The 26,335-nt window shown below is 38.9% G+C and overlaps 1 protein-coding gene across 1 annotated transcript in view; it reads left to right on the forward strand.

The window, feature by feature from the left end:
* The window catches only part of CLTRN (collectrin, amino acid transport regulator), a 70,527-nt gene that overhangs the window by 15,594 nt on the left and 28,598 nt on the right, over positions 1 to 26,335 (forward strand). The window contains exons 2-3 of the mRNA XM_077146383.1: positions 6,538 to 6,596; positions 12,951 to 13,036. Of these exons, the coding sequence (XP_077002498.1) occupies positions 12,990 to 13,036 (47 nt within the window). The 5' untranslated portion in view covers positions 6,538 to 6,596; positions 12,951 to 12,989. The remainder of the gene's footprint in view (positions 1 to 6,537; positions 6,597 to 12,950; positions 13,037 to 26,335) is intronic.

Genomic DNA, 26,335 nt, shown 5'->3' on the forward strand with positions numbered 1-26,335 from the left:
GAAGCTACATCCAGTCCTCCCTACCCCTTGCTTTCTTCAGATAAATGGAGTGCACATATTCCCACATGCTTTTACGACACCAGTGAACTTTAAAAGGCACCTTGCGTGAATCAAAAGAACAGCGCACATGTTTTCTTTATGTGTGACCTCATATTTTATCTACCATCTAGAGCCATAGATCAATAGTTATGTGCTGAGTGACTGCTTTTCAATTGTGCTGTGGAGTATTAAAAAAACAGGGAGAAATCAATTTCCTTTTCCTGGTGCCCTTTGGTATTTAATGCCAACAGTAATCTGAATTTTTAATCTATGTTTTTCAAACTCTGAACAATTGGAAGTAAATAGTAACATATTCAGAATGTTTGAAACGGCTTTATTTGTCGTTGTGACTACTGCTGTTGGAAAGTGGCTAAGCAACCCTAAGTGAAATTGCTGAAATGAGCATGGGATGGAGCAGATTAAACAGTTGTGAGTCTCTGGAGGGTTAATACTTAAATCATCCATCCAAACAAAGAGTAAGTTTGTACAAGATTTTGAAAAGCAGAAGAAAGTAAAGCCAGCATGTTGAGAGGCAAGAACATCAGTTCTAGTTTTGTTTTTCATCTATTTTATCGGGCTATCAAGGTCTTTAGTTATTAAATTGCTTTTAGCACCTTCTGTGTGACACACAACTTGTGGAGGCTTCATATTTGAAGTTGTTATTGACAATGTCTCATTTTATCATTACGCTTTTTGTCTTTCTGATCACCTGACAGGACCTATAAAAGTTGATGTTTTGTCTCATTCCTTTTTTTGGCTGCTGTTTCTTTTGCTGTTGTCAAACAAATTCAAACCTATCAGCCCATAGGCAGAAATTTGCTTTATCCTGATATAAAAATCTTATTATATTAAGAAAGTTTCTAATTAATGGCCCTTGAATATAGTGATAGATTTGCTTTAAAACATATGAAATAATCACAGGTTATGCTTTTATTCTACAAAATGAAATGGGTTCTTATAGTGCAGTATTCATAATTTTTCAGTAAAGATATTGGTAGATATTTATTCAAAGTTTTTAATGGGTAAAAAGTGTAATTATTTGGAGATTAATAATACCTTTGGAGATTAATGGGTAAACAGTGTAGATTTTCTTTTATAAGTTCTAGGCTTAAAATTTATTAATGTAATTGAAAGCAATATAAATAATATTTAAAATATAATATATTAATATATATTTATCCTTAAATCTTGGAAAGCTTATAAATTTAGAAAAATGCTTATCTAAATAATTACAGGTTCGTAGAAAAGATTAATACTGTAATTATTGACTATTTAGAAAATAAGAATGATGATATCACTATACTTCTGCACATCTTATATCTTGTTGCCAGAGTAGTATTCAGAGGAAAATTCATAGCCACAGATATATTCATTAACTGAGAAAGACTCAAAGTAAATTGAGCTCACTAGCCAACTCGTGGGTTTTTAAAAGAATAACAAAATAAGTCTGATATCAACTGGAGGAAGGACTTAATAAATATAGATAAAATTGATGAATCATGAAACAGAGAATTGAAAGTTATATCCAAGAAATTGTAGATACAATGACAAATAAATAAATATTTGGAAAGTGTAATGGAATAAGAGAAAAAAATTATGTATTCACTAGAAAATATATAGGAAACAGCAAGAAATGTAGATATATTATGGAAAATATTCTACAAGGTTCATGAGAATACTAAAATATCTGGATGAAATGATTTTCTTGGAAATTATAAACAACCAAAATGGACTGAGAAAGAAATATGAAACCTGAAATTAATGACACTGGGAGGAAATGGGAAATTGTCAAAGAACTCCTCCCTCAAAATATGCATGGTTCAACCGAGGGCTGTATCTGAGATCCTACAAAAGTTGGATGCACTAAATTTACTTTTCAGAAGCCTAAAACCTTCAGATGGTTCCTAGGCCAGCTAAGTTCTGAAACCCAGAGGTGTCAATCTCTCCAAGTACATCAACCAGTTCCACCCCTCACCCCACATTGTCAGCATCCCTTTTCAACATGAAAAAAAAGTTAGAATGGACATAACCCAAATATCCCATAAGATTGGAAGGATCAAAGGAGAAGGAGGAGTTATAACAGGAGAAGTTAGGATTTAACCAATGAATATGACTACTGAATCATTATATAGATATTTCTTTTTAGTCCCCAGTGTCTTGGAGCATCTCGAAGGAAACACCCGAAATTGTGGAAGTATAACCCATATCAAACTCTGAAGTATGTTGTATAACTATTCGTTAAAATGTACTTTGAAATATATTGTTTTTTTGTATATATGTTATATTTCACAATAAAAAGTATGTATGGTTCAGATTTTTCACCCATAAATTATTTATTATGCATTTTAAGTATTTCTAAACATAAAATATTAGAAATGTTTCTATGGCACTTTCAAGTTGGTAATATAGTGGTCAGAAAAGAAAATCTCTAAGTATCAACACCTGAAAAGGAGCCTGCATGCTGTATTATTCTTATGAAATTAATTTTTAAATGCTAGGGGGGGGAAACTAATTAGGTCCAGTAGTATGTTAAAAATAATCAAATAATGTTTAGGTAAGGGGTGGATCAATGTTGAAGAAATGTATTAATATAGTACACCACACAGTAAAAACCCTATGATCATATTAATAGATACGAAAAAGGTAGTTGATAAAATTCAGCATCAGCTATTCATAAAAAAATTTTTGGTAAACTAGAAATAAAAGAATACTTTCATCATATGACACATCACATTTAACAGCAACTCACCTGATTCCATGAAGTAGAAACATTCCCATGTAGTAAGGAAGAGGACAAGAATTCATGTTATTCTCACCATTATTTTACCTTGTTCTGGTAATGCTGCTACAATAAGGCAAAACAAGAACAGCAATATCAACAACTAGATGTTACTGTTGAAAAGTATGAAAGAAATAGAAAATTATGTGTGGAGACATGAAATATATGATTATTTGTTGTCTCGCTGGTGGCTGGTTAGCTGGTGGCTGGGGGTAAGCAGCCATACTGAGTCACTTACACAGACACAGACACCACTTACACAGACACAGACACACAGCACACGACTCAGGAGACAACCCTCAGAGGAAAATAGAAGGCTTCTGCTTTATTCAGGAAGTGCACAGGCTTATATAGGCTGGGAAGCATGCAGGGACACGTGTCGGGTTGGGATTGGTGGTCGTTGTTGCTAGGTTGGAGGGCAGATTTCTGGGATTGGTCACCTTTGTTGCTAGGGCAGAGGGCAGATTTCTGGGATTGGTCACCATTGTTGCTAAGGCGGAGGGCAGATTTTGGGTCAGCCATTTTGTGTTGTTTTGCATCAGCCACAGCAGCCATGTTAGCAATATTTTATGGCTTCTCCAACAATTATTTTCTAGGAAAATGCAAAAGTATAATCATATCGAGTTGAAAGAGGTGTTAACTAGTTGTCTGTACATACACAAATTCGTGCACACAAACTTGAGAACAATGAAACTTTTAACAGAAAGTTCGACAAAGGACCAAATAAGCAGTTTCCACAAAAAGAAATATAAATGGCTAATAAACATATAAAACCATTCAGTTTTACTGTGAATCAAAGAATTGTAAATCTAAGCAGTAATCAGATGCTGCTATACCATTTATTTTGCCAAAGAGTTTCGAAGACCAATAATATCTGGAACAGAATATGGGAAAATGGACTTCTGCATACTACTGATAAATATGTAAATTGCCATAAACCTTTTGAAAGGAAATTAGCAGTTATCAAAACCTTACTTTTTTGCATACCTTTTGACCCTCAAAACTTAAATTCTAAGAATTTATCCTAAAGATATGAGAAATAAATGAAAAGGGGTTAGCTTCAAGAATGACTTTTTCGGCATTATTGCTATTATAAATAATAAAAGAGAAATAGGAAATCTGGTGTAAAAGAGTATAACATCCATAAAATCAATGCCATATTAGACATTTATTAAGAATCTTACTAAGGACTGTTTAGTGCTGTGGAAATATATTCACGATACAATGTCAAGAGAGAAGGTGATAAAGCTTTATAATAGTATAATCCCAATTTGTTGATAAGAAGAAAAGTATCTTTCCTCAGGCACATGCACAAAAGAAGACCCGTGCTGAAGAAAGATGTGTTCCAAGTATTTAAAAATATTAACAGTAGTCGTCCATGCTGTAGGTATTATGGTGATTTCTACTTTTCTCTTTTTGCTTCTCTGTATTTTCTATATTTTGGTGGTTGTTTTTTTTTAATGAAACGACAAACACTGAGAAATAATTCAAAAGAGAAGAGACTTCTCATCTCAAATGCATGGTGACACTGAGTAACACAGCTTTTAACTGTCTTCAATCATAGACTAATAGACAACTAAATAAAAGCAATCATTTTGTCATTTTTTGAAGTGTAAGGCCAAAGGAAAGCTGAGTTAGATTTCTGCATCTCTAACATGAATCTGCTGTTACTTTCAGCAGATTGATCCGCTGTTACTTTCTCAATTCCCAAGCAAATTGACTTTTCCGTCCCATGATGACTTTATTAGTCTAACATTTCCCAGCATCACTTCAATTAGTCTGACATTTGGGGGGAGTTCTTTATTTGAGCTCCTCCTTCTAGGACATTTCCATTTCACCTAACAGTGACATTGCTGGGATGGCGGGGTTAACTTTTGGTTGCATCTCCCTCTAGTACGACTTTTCCAGACTCTGCTCTTGCAACCAAGGTGAAGGAGGGGAGAAAAAGCCTACTCAGGTGCAGTTAGCCAACAGGAAAGGGTCATCTACAGTAAAACACGACCCCACTGAAGAGGGGGAAATGACAGGACAGTCCGTGTGCTGCAGTGCCGTTCTTGACATTTTTCTCATGGTTGCTTTAAACATTCAATTTTCCTCTTTCACATTAGGGTCACACGGTCTAATTTTTCCATTTATGATTTTAGTGCAGCAGGGTGGAGTTTGGGGACTGAATTATTGAAGAAGCAGTATCATAGAGAGGAAAGCTCTGACATTGACCCCCTGTGGGGCTTCTATTGGCCTCTGTGGAAGGCTCACAGTGGAAAAGATTGCTTTACGTTCATTTTCATAATCGTCAGAGCATCTATCGGATTTTGTCACAATTTCTGTTTCAGTCGATGATGACCTGCGATGCAGTGCTATTAAGTGTGGTGGCAACACCAGCCCAGCTGTTAGTGAGACACCCATATCACTGTGTCTCATTGCCACCACTGACTTAAACACTGGAACCTCAGTTCCCCCAAATGGAAGATCATTATAATGATAGCAACTTTTCCGTATTGTTTTGAGGATTAGAGAAATAATTCAGAGAACCTAGTTCATGGTAGGCAGCTCTTAATTACTGGTCTATAGCTGCACTGCCAATGTAGCCACTAGGTGCATGGGCAAATAAAATTAAATTAAATATTCAGTATTCATCCATATTATAAGTGCTGTATAACCACCTGTGTCTAGTACTACCCTATTGGACAGTGCAGATATAAAACAGTTCCATCAGTACAGAATGTTTCATTGGACAGTGCTGCTCCATCATGACTCTCGTTTTACACAACTTCCAAATATTAGCACTGAAAAAAACATTCCCCTTGTTTGAAGTGGAAGCTCTCTTAGGATGTTTATCTGTGGAATTGAGAGTCAGGTGGGGCCGTTCTTAGAAACACATACTCCATTCACTGGAGATAGAAAGGAGTGATATTTGTTTCCTAAACTAAGATACCATATCTTTGAGCCAGATATTTTAGCCCTGAAAGGATGTAAAGTTCATACCAAGGAAAACCTCCAGGTAGGACTCAATTTCTTTCCACTGTGCATTTAAGCAGGCAACAACGGAAGGGGCGGGGGGAGGGTTCTGACTTTGCGTCAGCAGAGGAAACATTCTTTTCAGGTAGAATTTGCAAAGGACAACTAATCTGTTTTCCAAATAGATTTTTGTAAATAACTAACAGGAGATGGACTACTTCTATCACAGTATTAACCCAAATGATGGGGGTTAATCATTAAACCCTTTAAGTGGTGGCTCCGATGTTTCTGTGATATCCTAATCCGGGTCACAGAATGGCTAAGGCAGCTTTAAGTGGAGGGTGCATTTTTCCCCCAATTTGACTTGTGTTTTCCACTCTGAAAGAATGTTGTGGCCTCTCTTTTTCCTGGTGACTGCTATTCATGCGGAACTTTGTCAGCCAGGTATGTTGCCTTGAAAGGTAAAAATACATGAACAGTTTTTTGAATGATTGGCATGTCTTTGAAAGAACTCTTTTTTTCTCTAAATCTGCAGGCGTGTTGAGGCTTGAAAGTTGAGCCTGTACCTGTTTTATGAATAGAGAAAGAACAGTTTAAGCCATGTAATATGATTGGGTTTAAACCTTCAGGAGTGTTTGGAGGCACTTTAATTGTAGTTCTGTGTGCTCTTTATTTTAGTTGCATTAAATATTAGGATTTATCAGACTCTGTTTAGCAACTTTTGTCATTGTGTACTGTTCTTTCTCTTTTCTTTCTGGCAGATGGAGAAAATGCTTTCAAAGTGAGACTTAGTATCAGAACAGCTCTGGGAGATAAAGCAGTAAGTAGAGCACCTGCGTGCTTATTTAAACATTTTTTTTCTAATAGCACTGTCTTTTCTTTATTAAAGGGCATAAGCTTGAATACATTATTCCTAAAGATCTCAAATCTAACATTTTCTTAAAGAAAAAAGAGATTATAGTAAAATAGGAATTCTTGAAAAAATAGTTTTGCTTAAAGTAATTATAGTGTATGCTAGAAAAGGTGTGAAGTTTGGTATTGCACAAAACAATTTAGCAAATGTGAACATTTCAACCCAGCATGGTGGAGGCAAAGGGATCTGAGTCAAGCACTCACCTTTGGGTTGGGCTGTGCCCTTCCTTGTTACAGTCACTTGAATTTTGTAAGCTTCTGTTTTCTCTGTTTTCTCACCACTGAAATGAGGAGATGGTTCTACCTACCTAGGATCTTTGACAGCACCTAAATTTTTCAGTTCTATCATGAAGTTTCTTCAGGTCTTCTAAAAATCTCACAATAACAATATGGAATATATGCCTATGAAATCGAAGAATAAAAAATACTCATAAAGCCCATGTGCATCATACAGGAACAAAAAAGATAGTTGAAATAATGGAACAGTTTTGTCTCATCCTAGTTTCAGTTTCCCAGCATAGTCTTTGAATTTCTTTCCCAAGGAGAAGGTGAAATTAAGATGCCTCAGGCTGAAAAGAATAAAATATTTCTAAAGAAACTTAGAGGTTTTCTTTCTTCGGACCAATCCACCAATGTCTTATTTTATGACTCAATGAATAATTGTTTTTAAAACAGCCAACGTTTATTGATAATTTAATTTACTTTCTGGTTGGGATCCTGCTAAGCACTTTAACCCTGTTAAACTCATTTAGCTCTCAAAACAACCCTTGAGGAAGGTAGTACAGGTATTTACATTCTTATTGGACAGATGAGGAAATCAGGACACAGAAAGGTTAAATGACTCATCAAGATCGCAGGTCAGCGAGTGGCAGAGGTAAGATTTAGACCCAGGTAGTCTGTTTCTATGAGTGTGTAGGTTTGCCCATTCCAGGAGCCTCTGTGGGCAGGTACCGTGCTGGATGTGGGGGATTCAATGGTGGGAAAAAACAGGCTTGTTCCTGCTCTCATGGAACTTATAGCCTACTGGGACAGTGGCTGTCAACAAATGTTCACAAAACCAAATATAGTTATGCAAGCTTGACAAGTGTGACAACAAGAAGTACTTGGGGGCTTTGGTCTTGTTGGAGCTGGAAGTCTTAGAATTTCATACTTGCTGTGAGGTCTAAAGAAAGAGTAGAAGTGAATCAGGAGATAAAAGAAGGAAGAACAGGGGAACAGCACATGCAAAGTCTTATCACAGGAGGAATTTGGTGAGAGTGAGGGGCCGAAGGAGGGCTGAGGTGTCTGCTACCAGGTTGTGAGGAGGAGCATGCTTCTTGATGAGCTTAGAGAGAAGGGAGGGGCGAGGCCAAGGAATGTGTGGGCCATGTTAGGGAGTTTTGGTATGATCTTCAAAGGAATTGGGACTTGTATGGAAGAAATGTCATAGAATTGTGGTTTGAAATCTTCTTTGACTATGGTGTGGAAGGCAGATTTGTGGGGAGTACAGTGGAAAAGCAGAAGCAGTTAGGAGGCTATTTGAGTAGTGTTGGTGAGATGATGGTCATTTGGAGTACAGTGATGTTGGTGGAGAGGGACTAGTGAGGGGATTCTAGAGCCTTTTGGGGACAATATGATAAGGGAGAGCGAGAGGTGTCAAAGATGAAACCCTTGTTTCTACTTACTCAGCTGGATGGATGATGGCCCATTTACTGAGACAGAGAATCCAGTTCAGACAGGAAAATCATGGCTTCAGTTTGGGACATGCTGAGTTTACGCTGTCATTGACAAATAGGCAAATAACAGAGTTGGCTTGAGATATACATCCACGAAATATTTGTAAATATGTGCCAAGAGAAGCCTAGTGTAGAAAACATTACTGAGGGAGAAAGTATGGAGTAAGCATAGTTGAGGTCCCAGATAGAGCCTTGACATTCTCTAAAATTTAAAGCCTTTGTAGGCAAAGATGAACCTGCACAGGGGAGGGAGAAGAAGTGGGCAGAGGGACAGGAAGACAATCAGGAGAATGTTTATTACAAAAGGAAAGACAGTGTTTCAGAAGAAAGGGGTGTCCAAGAGCATAAAATGCTGTTGAGAGGCCAAGTAAGATGAAGGCTGAAAAATGTTCATTGTGTTGGAGGCTGTTGGTGACTTTAGAGAGAGCTGTTTCTATGGCGTGATGGGGCCAGGAAACAGATGAAGAAGTGGGTTGAGAGTGAATGGTCAGTTAACAGTTAACATGTGGAGATGGAAGCATAAACTACTCTTTTAAGAATTTAGGCTGAGGAGGACGGAAGAGAGAGCAGTAGACTGAGTAAAGTCGTTTGTGTTTACTATTGTTTTAATGGGAGAGACTTAAGCATGGTAAAAATCAATGGACATTTCACACCTATGAGAATGGCCACTATTAAACAGGAAACTACAAGTGTTGGAGAGGATGTAGAGAAATAGGAACACTTATTCTCTGCCGGTAGGAATGTAAAATGGAAAGGCTGCTATAGAAAGCAGTTTGGTGGTTCCTTAGAAAGCTAAATATGGAGTTACCCTAGACTCCAGCAATCCCACTACTCCGCATATACCCAAAGGAACTGAAAGCAGGGATGCAAACAGACATTTGCACACTAATGTTCATAGCAGCATTATTCACAACTGCCAAAAGATGGAAACAACCCAAGTGTCCATCAACTGATGAATGAATAAACAAAATGTGGTAAATACGTATGATGGACTATTATTCAGTGGTAAGAAGGAATGAAGTCCCAAAGCACGCAACAACATGGATGAACATTGAGGAGATTATCTTGAATGAAATGAGTCAGGCACAACAGGACAAATATTGTATGATCTGACCAATATGAACTAATAATACTATGTAAACTCATAGAAATCGAATATAGAATACAGGTTACCAGGCGATAGAATGAGGCACAGTTGCTTAAGATGTGCAGAATTTTTAACTAGGTTGAATTTAAATGAGTGGCAATGGCTAGGGTTGGTGGTAGCATATTACAGTGAGTATAGTTGACAGTGCTGAATTGTGTGTGAGTGTGGTTGATAGGGGAAGTTTAGAGTCATATATATCAACGGAAGGAAAGCCAGAGATTAAAACATGGGAGTGTATAACTCAGTAAATCTTGTGGTGGACAAGGACAGTAATTAAGAGTGCAAATATAAAAAATTTCCTCCATGAGTTAGAACAAACGTAAATCACTATTACAAGGAGTTTATAATAGAGGGGTGTTTGAGAAAAAAACACACCTATTGCAAGCTATGGACCATAGTTAATAGTAATATCTTAATATTCTTTTATCAACAGTAATAAAAGGTACCACACCAAAGTTAGGGATAAGTGATAGGGAGTACAGGATGTTTTTTTTTCTCTCTCTCTTTTTTATTCCTGGAGTAATAGAAATGTTTGAAAATTGATTGTGGTGATGAATGCACAACTATGTGATGAAAACTGTGAGCCACTGATTGTATACTTTGGATGGACTGCATAGTGTGTGAATATATCTCAATAAAGTTAAACTAAAAAGAAAAAAAGTCAATGGACAGACTCTAATAGGGATGCAATGTACAGAAAAGAGGGGAAGGTTTCAGGTATCTTTTGGATCCTAAGAAGGGCAGAGGAGAAATGTTGCTGTTAGAGGTGGAGAGGTAGCCATTGACAAAAGGAGAAATAGCACGTCTATACTTCAGGGGAGGAAGTGGGGTAAGATGTGTGTCTATGGATGAAGTTTTGTTTCTTGGGGTCAGGAGGATAGGGGAGTTTAAGCTGATGACTTCAGACATATCTATATATTATGAAGCAAGAGTATCCACTGAGGGTGAGGTATGAGGAAAGAGGTTGATATTTGGGGGGTCTGAAGGAAGTTTGAGGTAGTCATTGTAAAGCTTGAGAAGGAGAACAGATGGAAAAACCAAAGGGATTGCAAGACAATTTGGTAGTAGGATATCATGAATTTGTAGTTCAGCCAATGTGCCCTGCTTTGTGATTTCTTCCAGTTATACGTATTACTTACCTATAACATGAAGTCGCCCATGGTTTGAGTATTCTTGGTTGTGTATAAAAAGCAAGGAGATGGGCGGTGCAATGGTGGCTCAGTGGCAAGAATTCTCACCTGCCGAGCCAGAGACCCGAGTTCACTTCCTGGAACCTACCCATGTGAAAAAAAAAAAAAAAGAAGACAAGGAGAACTGGGGCATTTAGGATCTTGACACAAGTGTTACTGAAATGAGGAACCAAGGAATCTGAACTGATGGATAAATAGAGGCAAGTAATATGTACCAGTTGGTATGTGAAGCCACATGTGAGATATAAAGATGTGTCCAATTCTATTTCACACATTTATTGAGCTCCTGTTATGTGACACAGTATGCACAACAGATAACTGATCTGTTGGGAACATTCTTGTACATGTGTTTTACGTGTGCTTTCTTTTTCTTGGGTAGATAGCATGAGAGAAAGTGTGGGTCATAGAATAGGCTTTGGTTTTGCTTTATTTTCTCATACCTTATCCTCTCTTAAGTGGTCCCTTTTCTCATTACTATATGTTTTCAATTTCTTTTATGCAGGGAGCCTGTCTCATTGAGCAGTTTTGAATACCCAAGTAGAAATATGCTATGCCCAGTGCACAAGCTTACAATCCTTTAACCTTGAATCAAGATGAGCTGCCTCCATTGGCAGGATACCCAATACAGAATTGCATCAATCCTTTTCTGATCTAAATAGCTTTGGGCTTTGTCCTGTGACCAACCTCGACTCCTACCCATCACCAGCCAGCTCCTGCTCTGGGTTTTAAGAGGAAGCAATGAAAGGACTATAGAAGGTCATGTCAAATTCCTCCCCAAAATCTGAACAACTTAAATTCATGCTCTGACAAGTGCTGGCTAGCATCTTCATTTTCATCTACTGCCCAGAGCTTATTGCTGTCTAGCCCTTATCCCCTATCTCCACATGCGCTAACAAGGCTTCCCTGCCTGAGTAATGTTTGTATACTATTTTTTTACATGGGTAGGCACTGGGAATCGAACCCAGGTCTCCGGCATGGCAGGCGAGTGTATGCTATTTTTAACCAGATCATTGCTTCCTTAGTTTTGTTCTTATTTATTGTATAGATTCCAATTGGATTGCCACTGCCTATCCCTGCTGCTTTTTTGTTTTTGTTTTTGTTTTTTTGGTGGTGGGGGGAGGCAATATAAAAAACAAGCAACCATGCTATCAATCACTTAATTATTTTTAAACTTACGTAGTATAATATAAAATGATAACCTCACTTTAAAAGATTAAAGGAGCACTTAAAGAGTATCTAAAGATGATGTAAAAATAAAATATTCAACACTTGTACATGAGCAAAATAAGAAATTAACTTTTCTCTTTTTAAGGTAACATTTTTTTCTAGTGTCATGTAAAATAGGACTGGAAGAAAAGGGTGAAGTAGAAGAAGCAGTTGAGGGAAGTTTAAATAATATATTATAAAGTTATTTAGGGGAAAGGAAGAGATACAGTGATAAATCTTCTTACCCTGGGTAACTTAGTGATCTGTTTTGTTTAGGAATCATCTATTTGTACTTAACCCCCTACTGTAGAGGAGAAAGGCAAGAATAGTAAAAGATGTCTTCCCATCCCACAGTGAAACCAAAATCTTTGCAATATCTCCTTGATATGCCACCCCTGCCCCCACCCACTTCCTCTCTTCCTCCAACCTTTTACTACTCCCCACTTCCTGGTTCTACTTTAGTCTCACTAGGATCCTTGAAGGTTCTTAGAGAAAACATCATCCCTTCTTACCTCTTCTTACCTCGAGGCTGGGATTTGCTGGTGACTGAAAGTGAAGAATGAAGAAGCAGAATGAGTCAAACACATAAATGTACCCAATGTGTCGGTTAAAGAAACAAAAATGAAAATTGTACTGATAGCAACAAGGAAAGGGAAGCCGGAAGGGGGAGCCAGTTTATGAAGGAAGAGAAAGGGAGGAAGGAACAGACTGTCCTTGGCCAGAATAATGATGGCCAATCGTCCTGTTTCTTCACCAGCTACTGATGCTGCAGGTTCTGAGGGAGATAATGCAATGGGAGCACATCGCACTTGGAGTTTTAGAATGGCTGAGAAACCCCACCCTGAGCATATTGGCGACATGTTGAGAGAGAGAGAGAGAGAGAGGCAGTGACAGAGGCAGAGCCACCGGGACGCCAAGTTGAAGCCATTGGGCCATTTTTCTCCCCATCCTTCCATTTCCCCATGCCTGTCCACTTTACATTGTCTGTTTTACTTCTCTTTCAGTATGCCTGGGATTCAAATGAAGAATATCTCTTCAAAGCAATGGTGGCTTTCTCCATGAGGAAAGTTCCCAACAGAGAAACAACCGAGTAAGCAGACAGTAAAAAAAAAATCTAAACTACTTGTTTGTAGTATTGAGATAGTGCATTATTTCAGAATTTGCTCTTGAAAGTCATTTAATCTCATTTTTAAAGGTATCCATGTTTTGTTGAATAATTAAAAATTGTTATCTAGCTCAGCTTACACTTTATATCATGTTTCAACAATGTTCTTTGTTTCAGAGGCAATTTGAAGGTAAATATAAAACCTTGAAGTTGTAGAAACTAAGCTTTCTACATTTTATCGTATACCTATAATTTCTCTGTCAAAGATAGAGAGATGGATGGATGGATAGACAGATGGTCGAAAACAGATGATGGGAAGATAGAGGATAGAGTCTGAAGAACTCTGCTCTCATTTTGAAAATATGTGCAGATTCTTTCTACTCTTGATGTCTCTTCTAATACCTTGTTTATTTTCTTAAAAGCACTTGATACAACTTTAGACAGTTTCACAATTTTGTCTGTTTTTTGGGAGGAATGCTTCTCCTCTATTTGTGATGTTTCCTTCCATGAAGAGGTGCATTCCTTATGGGAACACTCCCGTTCTCTCAGTCCTCCTCCCTCCTGCCTCCTTTTGAGAGGTGAGATGCCTAGTCTGACTGGGGAGTCGGAAGGAGAAAGGGTGTGGGTCCCTTTCTCTTTGGGAGGCAGCCTGCCCTCAGCCAGCGGGCGTTCTTCCATGGTGCTCTTGACTCCAAGTATAGACTCGGGTCCCACACGGGCCCACAGTACACCTGTAAGGCTGTGCTTTTGTTTGCTGCTGAAGACCTTCGGGAGGGGCAGGTGCCCTATCACATGGGGCGTTAAAAGTCTTGCATGTACCTCCTGTACACTGAAACACCACTCCGGTTCAGCCCTACTTGGGACAGTGAAGGTGAATTGATCTCATTCTGGGAATTTTTTTTAACTAGGAAATAAATTTGCCTGATGATTAAAGTCATATTCTCAAACCTAGCCTTTTGTTTTGGTTTCCTCTCTGCTTCATTCTTTGTCTTCATTCTGTGATAATCCAGACCCTGGCAAAGAGGGTTGCTATTGACTGGTCTCCTCAAACCCACAGTATCAAATGCATGAGCTGTGAATAGAAAGAATAAAATGGAAGAGTGGAATTGGTGGGGCATGAAATAAACATATGATATATCTATGTGTATATATATATGCACAGATACATAAGTATATATACACATACATATTTAAAAATAGGTAACATATTCACATTGTCAAACTATCGAAAGAGGAATTTACATAGTAAAAAGTTGCTCCAAGTAGTCTCTATTACTGTTTTACGGATTTTCAGGAAAAATATCTCAACTTTTATTTTATGCCATTAAACTCTAACATTCTTTTCACCTGTATCTATAATAACTTTTACCAAATAAAAAAGAAAATGGTCACATTACCAAGAACTGGAAAAGGAAAAAAGAAGAAGAAAAAAATCACTAGTTATCCTACAAGGCTACCCCCTCCAGTCTCTTCCAGCCTTTCTTGCTTAAGCAGGTTTTATACATTGCTGTAGTCATAGCACTATTCCTGTGAGTGCTTAAATCTCACCTTGTGAATGACGATGTTAAATCAAATGTTTCCATTCTAAAGAAAAATTCAATGAAAGATGTAACATGTCAGATTAATTTTGTGGCATTCACCTTTTAAATGCTTTATCAGAACCTGAGGCCTTGTAGGAGTCTGCAAATGTCAGATATGGTTTATTTAAGGTGTTTTTACCTGGAAGTGGGTGCACACTATCTGCAAAAGCGTTTGTTGCTGATGCCAATTGTAATAAACTAGCCCAGAGATCAGCAAATGTTTTCTTTTCTCTAAAGGGTCGCGTGGCCAGAGTCATGGCGATACTCCTGTCAGTGGGACAAGGGCAGGGGTGGCCTACTGAAGGGCGGTCCACATGCTGGGCCCGATTCCATATGCACTGCCATCAAGGAGGCTTCAGCCTTAGATGAACAGCCTTCTCCTAGGGGAAAGGGCATCACAACATGGAAAATTGGATTGAAAATAACTTTACACTGATGCTGACTCTCTAGAGGGTAATAGGTGGGTGGAAAACATGTCAATTTTTAAATCTTCTGCCTTCAGAGGTCTCTTAGTGCCAGTGTGGGACAGAGTAGCAAATATGCCTTTCCAGGATGACTTCGGGCATCCAGATCTTGGATGCTGGGAGGTTATTTACTGTTTTCTTCTTTCCTCATTGCTAATCCAAGAATATTGCAGCAAACACTGAATGTACTGAAAGACACAAAGAATAAAACAGACACCATCTGAATTGAAAATGTAAAGTGTAACTCATATCCAAGTAAATAGCAGATTATTGAGTATTTCAGTTTTCTTCTCACCTTTTACTCATTCCCTTCTACCATATCTCTCACACCAAGCTTGATCACGGCAATGACACTGCTCTCAATATCTCCTGACACTACCTTTTTGTCTTTTGAATTCTATGATTGGCATATCCATAGAGTAAAACCTTAACTAAATACGAAAGAGGCTGAGACCCCTAAATGCCACACAAAGCTGCTGGCAGCCACAGCCACTCCAGACAGACAGTGAGAAAGAAGTTTAGAGGTTCATTGAAGAGCTTCAGAGAGGCAGAGCATGGGCTTTCAGAGAGGGCTGTGGCATATATGAATGGGGTTAGTTGGGGTGTTGATGACTGGGTCCATTCCGATTGGCCGGTGCACATGCCAGACCAGTGGTCCATGTTCTGATACCCCTGCTAGTTTCCCTACCTCAAGTCAGGGAGGGAGACTGACCAAGGGAACTGTTCTTAATTAGAAGGTGGAGTCATTTGTGAGAAGGGAGACTAACTTATTTCCTGATTGATGCCTCCCAATCAACAGAAATTTTCAGGCCTAGCATTGTGTCTAAGTTAAATGTTGCCGGGCATATAATGGATTTCTTCCTGAGCCTAATTATTCAAGGATAAATCTCATGATCCAAAAAGGAACAGCGTGATGTTGTATCCGCAGTAAGGGGATTAACAGTCTCGTGCTTGTAGAACAGCAGCCCAGCTCCCCTTTAGTCCTTTTGATTTTCAGAAACAAGAGCTCAATTCTTACCACTCCTTGGAATGATTTGCCCCTGTCTGGCACCATTGGTGAGAAATGGTGGTCGGGCCAATTCTTAGAGGATTAGCGTTGCCAGGACTTCCCATACTTGAGAAAGGGGAATGGACATTTTTTGCCTCTTTTTTAGCGATTTGCCTTAAAAAAAAAAACATTTGTGTGTGTACGTGTGTTAATATTGTTACTTTGTACAAGCAATTGATCAAATGGTTATTGAACTGAATTCAAATAATTTCACCAGACCAGTCTGTATTAAAAGTCTTGAAAATGTAGGTTTTCTACTTAGTTGTGATAATGGCATTTCGGTTTATTTATGACATCAAAACATATGTTTAAAAGACATGTTTTGCTCAATATGAGCTTGATGGTTAGTCAATTTTTCATTCTGTGCAAATCTTGGGAAAAAAATCAAGTAGTAAGTAACATTTGAAAGACTGTGGGAGGAGTCACACTCTAGTTGTACATAACCTATAATCAGAAGCGACTTGTACCTTTTGGTTCCTAAATCAATTCTTTAACAACAGAAATATGTATAACCATTCTCTCTGTTCCTTCTTTTTAAGCACCAACATTCTCTTCTTCCATTGCATTTCCTCTTGGCTGCTCCCACCTACAGTATACTTGAGTGTCTTACTACAGAGTTCTCTGTGTTACTATGTTGTCTGAATATCTGTATCTTGAGTAAAGGAAGTTTTGAAGATGGAATCTCCTTCCTCCCTTTTCTGTCACTGCAGCCCCTGCCCAATTTACTTTCTTAGATGGTCCCTCTGGGAAATGTTTCAGAAACAATGGGACGTAAACCTTCATTCATCCATTAATGCCAGTCTCTTAGTGAATGCCCCATGGGCCTGGCTCCAGGAACACAGGGGTTCACAGGATGGGGCAAACTTGGCCCTTGCCTCCATGTTCCAGGGGCCTGAGAAATCTATTGTGCCGCAGATGGACAAAGTATCAGATAATCTCCCATGTGGCTCCTGTAACTGATAAAAGAGGAGGCCCTTTGCTCAGAGAACATATGGTTCCAATACAGGCAGGGATTAGAGACCCTCCTGACAAAGACTGTGTGCAAACCACACAGAGTCCTCCGAGCTCCCCACTGCTCTGGGTCTGTTCTCAGACTGGGCATGGAGTCTCCTCACATCCAAATTCTGGCATCTGAGGAGTCGTTTGCTTGCACTGTTTTCTTACCTCTGGTGAGCTCAAGACACTGACTTTGTTCTCCCAAAGGGCTTAGCATCACTAAACTCCTACACCTGGCCCTTATGAGACGGTTCATGCAATGTAAGTACTCTTGCAGTGGGAATTCTTTTCTAAATCTAGGAACTTCTGTCATGGAATGGCCATGTAGAAGTAGCTCCCATTGCCCAGACCTATCACTTGTTGAACCTCAGTTTCTTGCTCTTGGGGGAGCCAAGACATCAGTTAGTTTCTCCAAGCATCACCCAAACCAGTAGGAAGCCCCAGTCTATGGTGTGTCTCCGTCGTCTTATACAGCCTTTGCCTTGTGTCTGTCTCCTGAGACAGGAGTGTACTTTCTCCTGGCCCATTTCCTGCCAACTTGTTAATTTAGAGAATGGGCGTATTAATCACTACTTCAACTTTCTCTGTCTGAACAAAATATAACCAAGTTCTATGGTTGACATTAGTTGAACACCTAGTAACTGTTTTGCATGTTTATAATGTTAGAGCAGTCACTTTACGTCCTAGGGCAGATGCACCCCCTAGGACTTGTCCTTTTTATTCTTCTGTTGGTGAAGACCCTAAAAGTTTTCACCTTTTTTCCTAATATCAGTCTTGGAGGAAAGATGGAAATGATGCTATTTTTTTTATTAATTAAAGGAAAAAAAGAAATTAACACAACATTTATAAATCATTCCATTCTACATATGCAATCAGTAATTCTTAACATCATCACATAGATGCATGATCATCATTTCTTAGTACATTTGCATCGATTTAGGAAAAGAACTAGCAAAACAACAGAAAAAGATATAGAATGTTAATATAGAGGAAAAAAAAGACAAAAACAAACAAAAAAACTATAGCTCAGATGCAGCTTCATTCAGTGTTTAAACATAATTACATTACAATTAGGTATTATTGTGCTGTCCATTTTTGAGTTTTTGTATCTAGTCCTGTTGCACAGTCTGTATCCCTTCAGCTCCAATTACCCATTATCTTACCCTGTTTCTAACTCCTGCTGGTCTCTGTTACCAATGACATATTCCAAGTTTATTCTCGAATGTCGGTTCACATCAGTGGGACCATACGGTATTTGTCCTTTAGTTTTTGGCTAGACTCACTCAGCATAATGTTTTCTAGGTCCATCCATGTTATTATGCTTCATAAGTTTATTCTGTCTTAAAGCTGCATAATATTCCATCGTATGTATATACCACAGTTTGTTTAGCCACTCGTCTGTTCATGGACATTTTGGCTGTTTCCATCTCTTTGCAATTGTAAATAACGCTGCTATAAACATTGGTGTGCAAATGTCTGTTTGTGTCTTTGCCCTTAAGTCCTTTGAGTAGATACCTAGCAATGGTATTGCTGGGTCGTATGGCAATTCTATATTCAGCTTTTTGAGGAACCGCCAAACTGCCTTCCACAGTGGTTGCACCATTTGACATTCCCACCAACAGTGGATAAGTGTGCCTCTTTCTCCGCATCCTCTCCAGCACTTGTCATTTTCTGTTTTGTTGATAATGGCCATTCTGGTGGGTGTGAGATGATATCTCATTGTGGTTTTGATTTGCATTTCTCTAATGGCCAGGGACATTGAGCATCTCTTCATGTGCCTTTTGGCCATTTGTATTTCCTCTTCTGATAGGTGTCTGTTCAAGTCTTTTTCCCATTTTGTAATTGGGTTGGCTGTCTTTTTGTTGTTGAGTTGAACGATCTCTTTATAAATTCTGGATACTAGACCTTTATCTGATATGTCGTTTCCAAATATTGTCTCCGATTGTGTAGGCTGTCTTTCTACTTTCTTGATGAAGTTCTTTGATGCACAAAAGTGTTTAATTTTGAGGAGCTCCCATTTCTTTCTTTCTTTCTTCAGTGCTCTTGCTTTAGGTTTAAGGTCCATAAAACCGCCTCCAGTTGTAAGATCCATAAGATATCTCCCAACATTTTCCTCTAACTGTTTGATGGTCTTAGACCTAATGTTTTGATCTTTGATCCATTTTGAGTTAACTTTTGTATAGGGTGTGAGATACGGGTCCTCTTTCATTCTCTTGCATATGGATATCCAGTTCTCTAGGCACCATTTATTGAAGAGACTGTTCTGTCCCAGGTGAGTTGGCTTGACTGTCTTATCAAAGATCAAATGTCCATAGATGAGAGGGTCTATATCTGAGCACTCTATTAGATTCCATTGGTCGATATATCTATCTTTATGCCAATACCATGCTGTTTTGACCACTGTGGCTTCATAATATGCCTTAAAGTCTGGCAGCGTGAGACCTCTAGCTTCGTTTTTTTTCCTCAAGATGTTTTTAGCAATTCAGGGCACCCTGCCCTTCCAGATAAATTTGCTTATTGGTTTTTCTATTTCTGAAAAATAAGTTATTGGGATTTTGATTGGTATTGCATTGAATCTGTAAATCAATTTAGGTAGGATTGACATCTTAACTATATTTAGTCTTCCAATCCATGAACACGGTATGCCCTTCCATCTATTTAGGTCTTCTGTGATTTCTTTTAACAGTTTCTTGTAGTTTTCTTTGTATAGGTCTTTTGTCTCTTTACTTAAATTTATTCCTAGGTATTTTATTCTTTTAGTTGCAATTGTAAATGGGATTCGTTTCTTGTTTTCCCCCTCAGCTTGTTCATTGCTAGTGTATAGAAATGCTACAGATTTTTGAATGTTGATCTTGTAACCTGCTACTTTGCTGTACTCATTTATTAGCTCTAGTAGTTTTGTTGTGGATTTTTCCGGGTTTTCGACGTATAATATCGTATTGTCTGGAAACAGTGATAGTTTTACTTCTTCCTTTCCAATTTTGATGCCTTGTATTTCTTTTTCTTGTCTAATTGCTCTGGCTAGAACCTCCAACACGATGTTGAATAATAGTGGTGATAATGGACATCCTTGTCTTGTTCCTGATCTTAGGGGGAAAGTTTTCAATTTTTCCCCATTAAGGATGATATTAGCTGTGGGTTTTTCATATATTCCCTCTATCATTTTAAGGAAGTTCCCTTGTATTCCTATCTTTTGAAGTGTTTTCAACAGGAAAGGATGTTGAATCTTGTCAAATGCCTTCTCTGCATCAATTGAGATGATCATGTGATTTTTCTGCTTTGATTTGTCGCTATGGTGTATTACATTAATTGATTTTCTTATGTTGAACCATCCTTGCATACCTGGGATGAATCCTACTTGGTCATGATGTATAATTGTTTTAATGTGTTGTTGGATTCAATTTGCTAGAATTTTGTTGAGGATTTTTGCATCTATATTCATTAGAGAGATTGGCCTGTAGTTTTCTTTTTTTGTAATATCTTTGCCTGGTTTTGGTATGAGGGTGATGTTGGCTTCATAGAATGAATTAGGTAGCTTTCCTCCACTTCAATTTTTTTGAAGAGTTTGAGGAGAGTTGGTACTAATTCTTTCTGGAATGTTTGATAGAATTCACATGTGAAGCCGTGGGGTCCTGGACTTTTCTTTTTAGGAAGCTTTTGAATGACTAATTCAATTTCTTTACTTGTGATTGGTTTGTTGAGGTCATCTATTTCTTCTTGAGTTAAAGTTGGTTGTTCATGTCTTTCCAGGAACCCGTCCATTTCATCTAAATTGTTGTATTTATTAGCGTAAAGTTGTTCATAGTATCCTGTTATTACCTCCTTTATTTCTGTGAGGTCAGTAGTTATGTCTCCTCTTCCATTTCTGATCTTATTTATTTGCATCCTCTCTCTTCTTCTTTTTGTCAGTCTTGCTAAGGGCCCATCAATCTTATTGATTTTCTCATAGAACCAACTTCTGGTCTTATTGATTTTCTCTATTGTTTTCATGTTTTCAGTTTCATTTATTTCTGCTCTAATCTTTGTTATTTCTTTCCTTTTGCTTGCTTTGGGGTTAGTTTGCTGTTCTTTCTCCAGTTCTTCCAAGTGGACAGTTAATTCCTGCATTTTTGCCTTTTCTTCTTTTCTGATATAGGCATTTAGGGCAATAAATTTTCCTCTTAGCACTGCCTTTGCTGCGTCCCATAAGTTTTGATATGTTGTGTTTTCGTTTTCATTCGCCTCAAGATATTTACTAAATTCTCTTGAAATTTCTTCCTTGACCCACTCGTTGTTTAAGAGTGTGTTGTTGAGCCTCCCCGTATTTGTGAATTTTCTGGCACTCCGCCTATTATTGATTTCCAACTTCATTCCTTTATGATCTGAGAAAGTGTTGTGTATGATTTCAATCTTTTTAAATTTGTTAAGTCTTGCTTTGTGACCCAGCATATGGTCTATCTTTGAGAATGATCCATGAGCACTTGAGAAAAAGGTGTATCCTGCTGTTGTGGGATGTAATATCCGATAAATGTCTGTTAAGTCTAGCTCATTTATAGTAATATTCAGATTCTCTATTTCTTTATTGATCCTCTGCCTAGATGTTCTGTCCATTGATGAGAGGGTGAATTGAAGTCTCCAACTATTATGTTAAATGTGTCTATTTCCCTTCTCAGTGTTTGCAGTGTTAGCCTCATGTATTTTGGGGCATTCTGGTTCAGTGCATAAATATTTACGATTGTTATGTCTTCATGTTGAATAGTTCCTTTTATTAGTATATAGTGTCCTTCTTTGTCTCTTTTAACTGTTTTACATTTGAAGTCTAATTTGTTGGATATTAGTTATAGCTACTCCTGCTGTTTTCTGGTTGTTATTTGCATGAAATATCTTTTCCCAACCTTTCACTTTCAACCTATGTTTATCTTTGGGTCTAAGATGTGTTTCCTGTAGACAGCATATAGAAGGATCCTGTTTTTTAATCCATTCTGCCAGTCTATGTCTTTTGATTGGGGAATTCAGTCCATTAACATTTAGTGTTATTACTGTTTGAATAATATTTTCCTCTACCATTTTGCCTTTTGTATTATATATATCTCATATCTCATTTTCCTTCTTTCTACACTCTTCTCCATACCTCTCTCTCCTGTCTTTTTGTATCTGACTCTAGTGCTCCCTTTAGTATTTCTTGCAGAGCTGGTCTCTTGGTCACAAATTCTCTCAGCGACTTTTTGTCTGAAAATGTTTTAATTTCTCCCTCATTTTTGAAGGACAATTTTGCTGGATATAGGAGTCTTGGTTGGCAGTTTTTCTCTTTTAGTAATTTAAATATATCATCCCACTGTCTTCTAGCTTCCATGGTTTCTGCTGAGAAATCTACACATAGTCTTATTGGGTTTCCCTTGTATGTGATGGATTGTTTTTCTCTTGCTGCTTTCAAGATCCTCTCTTTCTCTTTGACCTCTGACATTCTAACTAGTAAGTGTCTTGGAGAATGCCTATTTGGGTCTAATCTCTTTGGGGTGCGCTGCACTTCTTGGATCTGTAATTTTAGGTCTTTCATAAGAGTTGGGAAATTTTCAGTGATAATTTCTTCCATTAGTTTTTCTCCTCCTTTTCCCTTCTCTTCTCCTTCTGGGACACCCACAACACGTATATTTGTGCGCTTCATATTGTCATTCAGTTCCTTGATCCCCTGTTAAAATTTTTCCATTCTTTTCCCTATAGTTTCTGTTTCTTTTTGGAATTCAGATGTTCCATCCTCCAATTCACTAATTCTAGCTTCTGTCTCTTTAAATCTACCATTGTAGGTATCCATTGTTTTTTCCATCTTTTCTACTTTGTCCTTCAGTTCCATAAGCTCTGTGATTTGTTTTTTCAGACTTTCTATTTCTTCTTTTTGTTCAGCCCATGTCTTCTTCATGTCCTCCCTCAATTTATTGATTTGGTTTTTGAAGAGGTTTTCCATTTCTGTTCGTATATTCAGCATTAGTTGTCTCAGCTCCTGTATCTCATTTGAACTATTGGTTTGTTCCTTTGACTGGGCCATATCTTCAATTTTCCGAGCATGATCCGTTATCTTCTGCTGGCGTCTGGGCATTTAATCAGATTTCCCTGGGTGTGGGACCCAGCAGGTTGAAAGATTTTCTGTGAAATCTCTGGGCTCTGTTTTTCTTATCCTGCCCAGTAGGTGGCGCTCGTGGCGCTCGTCTGTCTGTGGGTCCCACCAGTAAAAGATGCTGTGGCTCCTTTAACTTTGGAAAACTCTCGCTGTAGGGGAGGGTTGCCAGCCGAAGCGGCTTGGGGGAGTGCTAATCCGAATCTCCCAGGCGGCCCGGGAATCCGCGCATGGGGAGCGTCTCCGGCCTCTGCGGCTTGGGGGAGCGCCTGTCGAAATTTCCCAGCCGGCCCAGGGTGCCAAGCGTGGTGGGGGGGCTCCGGCCTCTGCGGCTTGGGGGAGCGCCTGTCCAAATTTCCCAGCCGGCCCGGGGCACCAAGCGTGGTGGGGGGGCTCCGGCCGCCGTGGCTTGGGGGAGTGCCTATCCACCATTCCCAGCCGGACCGGGAAGCCACGTGTTTGGAAAAGACCCCGGTCACCAGTCTCCGCGGCTTGGGGGATCTCCGATCCAGTTCTCCCAGCTGGTCCGGGGGTCCGCACGTGGGGGGGGCGCCAGCTGCCACGGCTTGAGGGGATCGCCTGTCCAATTCTCCCAGCCGGCCCGGGAAGGAGGGAGGGAGGGACTCCGGCCACCTGCCGCCCCGGCCCAGGGAAGCGCCCACCCCTCGGTGATCTCACCGCAGCGGGTTCTCCCAGCCAGTCAGCCGTTCCAGAATGGGGTACGCTGTCTACTTGGTCTCTGTCGTGGCTCTGGGAGCTGTTCTGTACCGTTTCTACTTCCCTAGTAGCTGTTCTGGAGGAGGAACTAAGACCCGCGCGTCTTACTAAGCCGCCATCTTCTCCGGAAGTCTGAAATGATGCTATTTAAGACACCAGTATGGTAGGTGGCATAATAATAAAGAGTTTATGCATTTGAATACACAAAGCTAATTTAAAAAAACTTTTGGGTAACTATTAAGACCATCTTTATATTGATGGGTGCCAATATTTTTATTTTGACTATCTATCATTTTCAAAGTATGAGTGTATCTATTGTCTCTTTATCAGAGAAGCCAATTAGAGTTGTTTATTAATTCATTGCCTAGTTTTATGACCATCTTTTAGTTCATTTTACTGTGCCCAGGCAACTTTTTCAATAACCACTTGTTTCTATATATGTGTGTGTTTGTGTGTGTGCATGCCACGTGCATTTAAAATAATTTTATATTTACAAAGCAGTCGCAAAGATAGTAGAACCTGTCTTCTAGTGTTCCTCACCTGGGGAATTTCCCCCCCTTCCCTCCCAAGGATATTTAGGAATATTTGGAGACATTTTTGGTTTTCCCAATTAGGAAATGTTACTGGCATCTAGTGGGTAGAGGTCAGGGCTGCTGCCATATGTTGTACAAAGCACAGGACTGCCCAACAATAAGGAATTATCCAGCCCAAATTGTTAGTAGTGCTGCAGTTGATAAGCCTGCTCTAGACCTTTCACCCCATTTCTCCTAATGTTATTGTCTTAACCATTATCAAAACTAAGAAATTAATATTGATTCAATATTAAATTACATCAAAGATTTTATTCAATTATAATACTATTAAACTGCAGGCATTATTCACATTTCCCACTTTCCCTCCTGATCTCCTTTTCCTGCTCCGGGGTCTAACCCTCCTGTCTGTCACAGCTTCTCCATCTTTCCTTCTTTATCATGACCTTGATACTTTTGTAGAAGTCCTCGATTTGAGATTGTCTGATGTGTTCTCCTAATTTAGATGGAGGAGATGGATGTGGGAGGGGGAGAAGTCACACAGGTGAAGTTCCCTTCTCAGGAGCATGACCCATCAGGGCCATGGCATCCGCAGGACATCACCCTGGTGCTAGCTTTGATTCTTTGGGTTAGTTGGTGCCTGTCCTGTTTCCCTTTCCATACCATATTTGCCAGGGGAAGGGGAATTGAGGTTCACCCCGTGGAGGGAGGCGTGTCAGGGACCTGGTTGGACCTGTGTTATTTTAATAACACTGTGTAATGTTACTTATAAAGCTGTGAAATAAATCTTGTATAAAAGCTGCTCTGGTATGAATGTCCATGTAAGCCTACATCACATAAGAAGGGCAGCATTTTAAGGAATTAATCGGTTCCTAACTCTAAAGCTATTCGAGAATAAAATATCGAAAGCTAAAATAGTTCTCAGTGAGAAAGTAATAGAGATGCCTAAAGAAAAAAACAAAGTAACTATATATTGTTGTGATATATAAAATTTTTGGTAAGGAGTAGGCAAAAGGAAAATGAAAATAAACATTAAAGATTCAGAGTGATTTTCAAGTAGGCACGCCCCTAACCCAGGAACATCTGGAAATGCGGGGTACAGTTATTTTATTTTTTATTTTTTTGGCATGGGTAAGCTCCGGGAATTGAACCTGGGTCTCTGGCACAGAAGACGAGAATTCTGCCACTGAGCCACCTGTGCACCTCCCTTCTTTCTTTTTAAATTTTTATTATTTTTTTTCTTTTTTTGGGGGGGTGCAGTTTTGCTCTATCAGTGACTGAGGAGTGTTTATGACATTTAGAGGGTGGGCGCTGGAGACAATAAATGTAGGACAAGACTCAGGACATTCCCCTTTAGCATGGAATTTCCCACACTAAATGCCAACAGAGCCTCCATTGCCACCCTAGAGCCCAAGCTTGATTTTTAGGGTTTCAAACCAAGACTTTTTGCATCTAAACAGTAACTATCTCCATTTACAATGTATGGATTTGATATTTTCAGCAGCAATTTTAATTTTGGCAAACTTTATATTGAAGTAGATAAAAATGGCTTCATTTTAGTTTCTGAAGTACTACTATATTAAAATTATGAGTTGTCACCCAATGGAAATGTTGAATAAATTTGAAGACCTTGCATACACAGCAAGGGATTGAGTCGTTCCATGATGTTTGGTAGAGAAGAAAGTATTTGGGGCCACAATTGTGTTGGTGGAGTTGCATGCATCTATCATCCTGCATTATTCCTCTTTAAAAATAATCTGACCTAAGTATATTTTTATTTACTTGTTTGAATTCTGTCTTCACCCAATTAGAAAGCAAGCTCTTTAGGAGAAGGGAATTTGCTTCGTTTATAGCTGTA

Source organism: Tamandua tetradactyla, chromosome X (genome assembly GCF_023851605.1).
Source record: "Tamandua tetradactyla isolate mTamTet1 chromosome X, mTamTet1.pri, whole genome shotgun sequence".
In the NCBI taxonomy this organism is placed as follows: domain Eukaryota; kingdom Metazoa; phylum Chordata; class Mammalia; order Pilosa; family Myrmecophagidae; genus Tamandua; species Tamandua tetradactyla.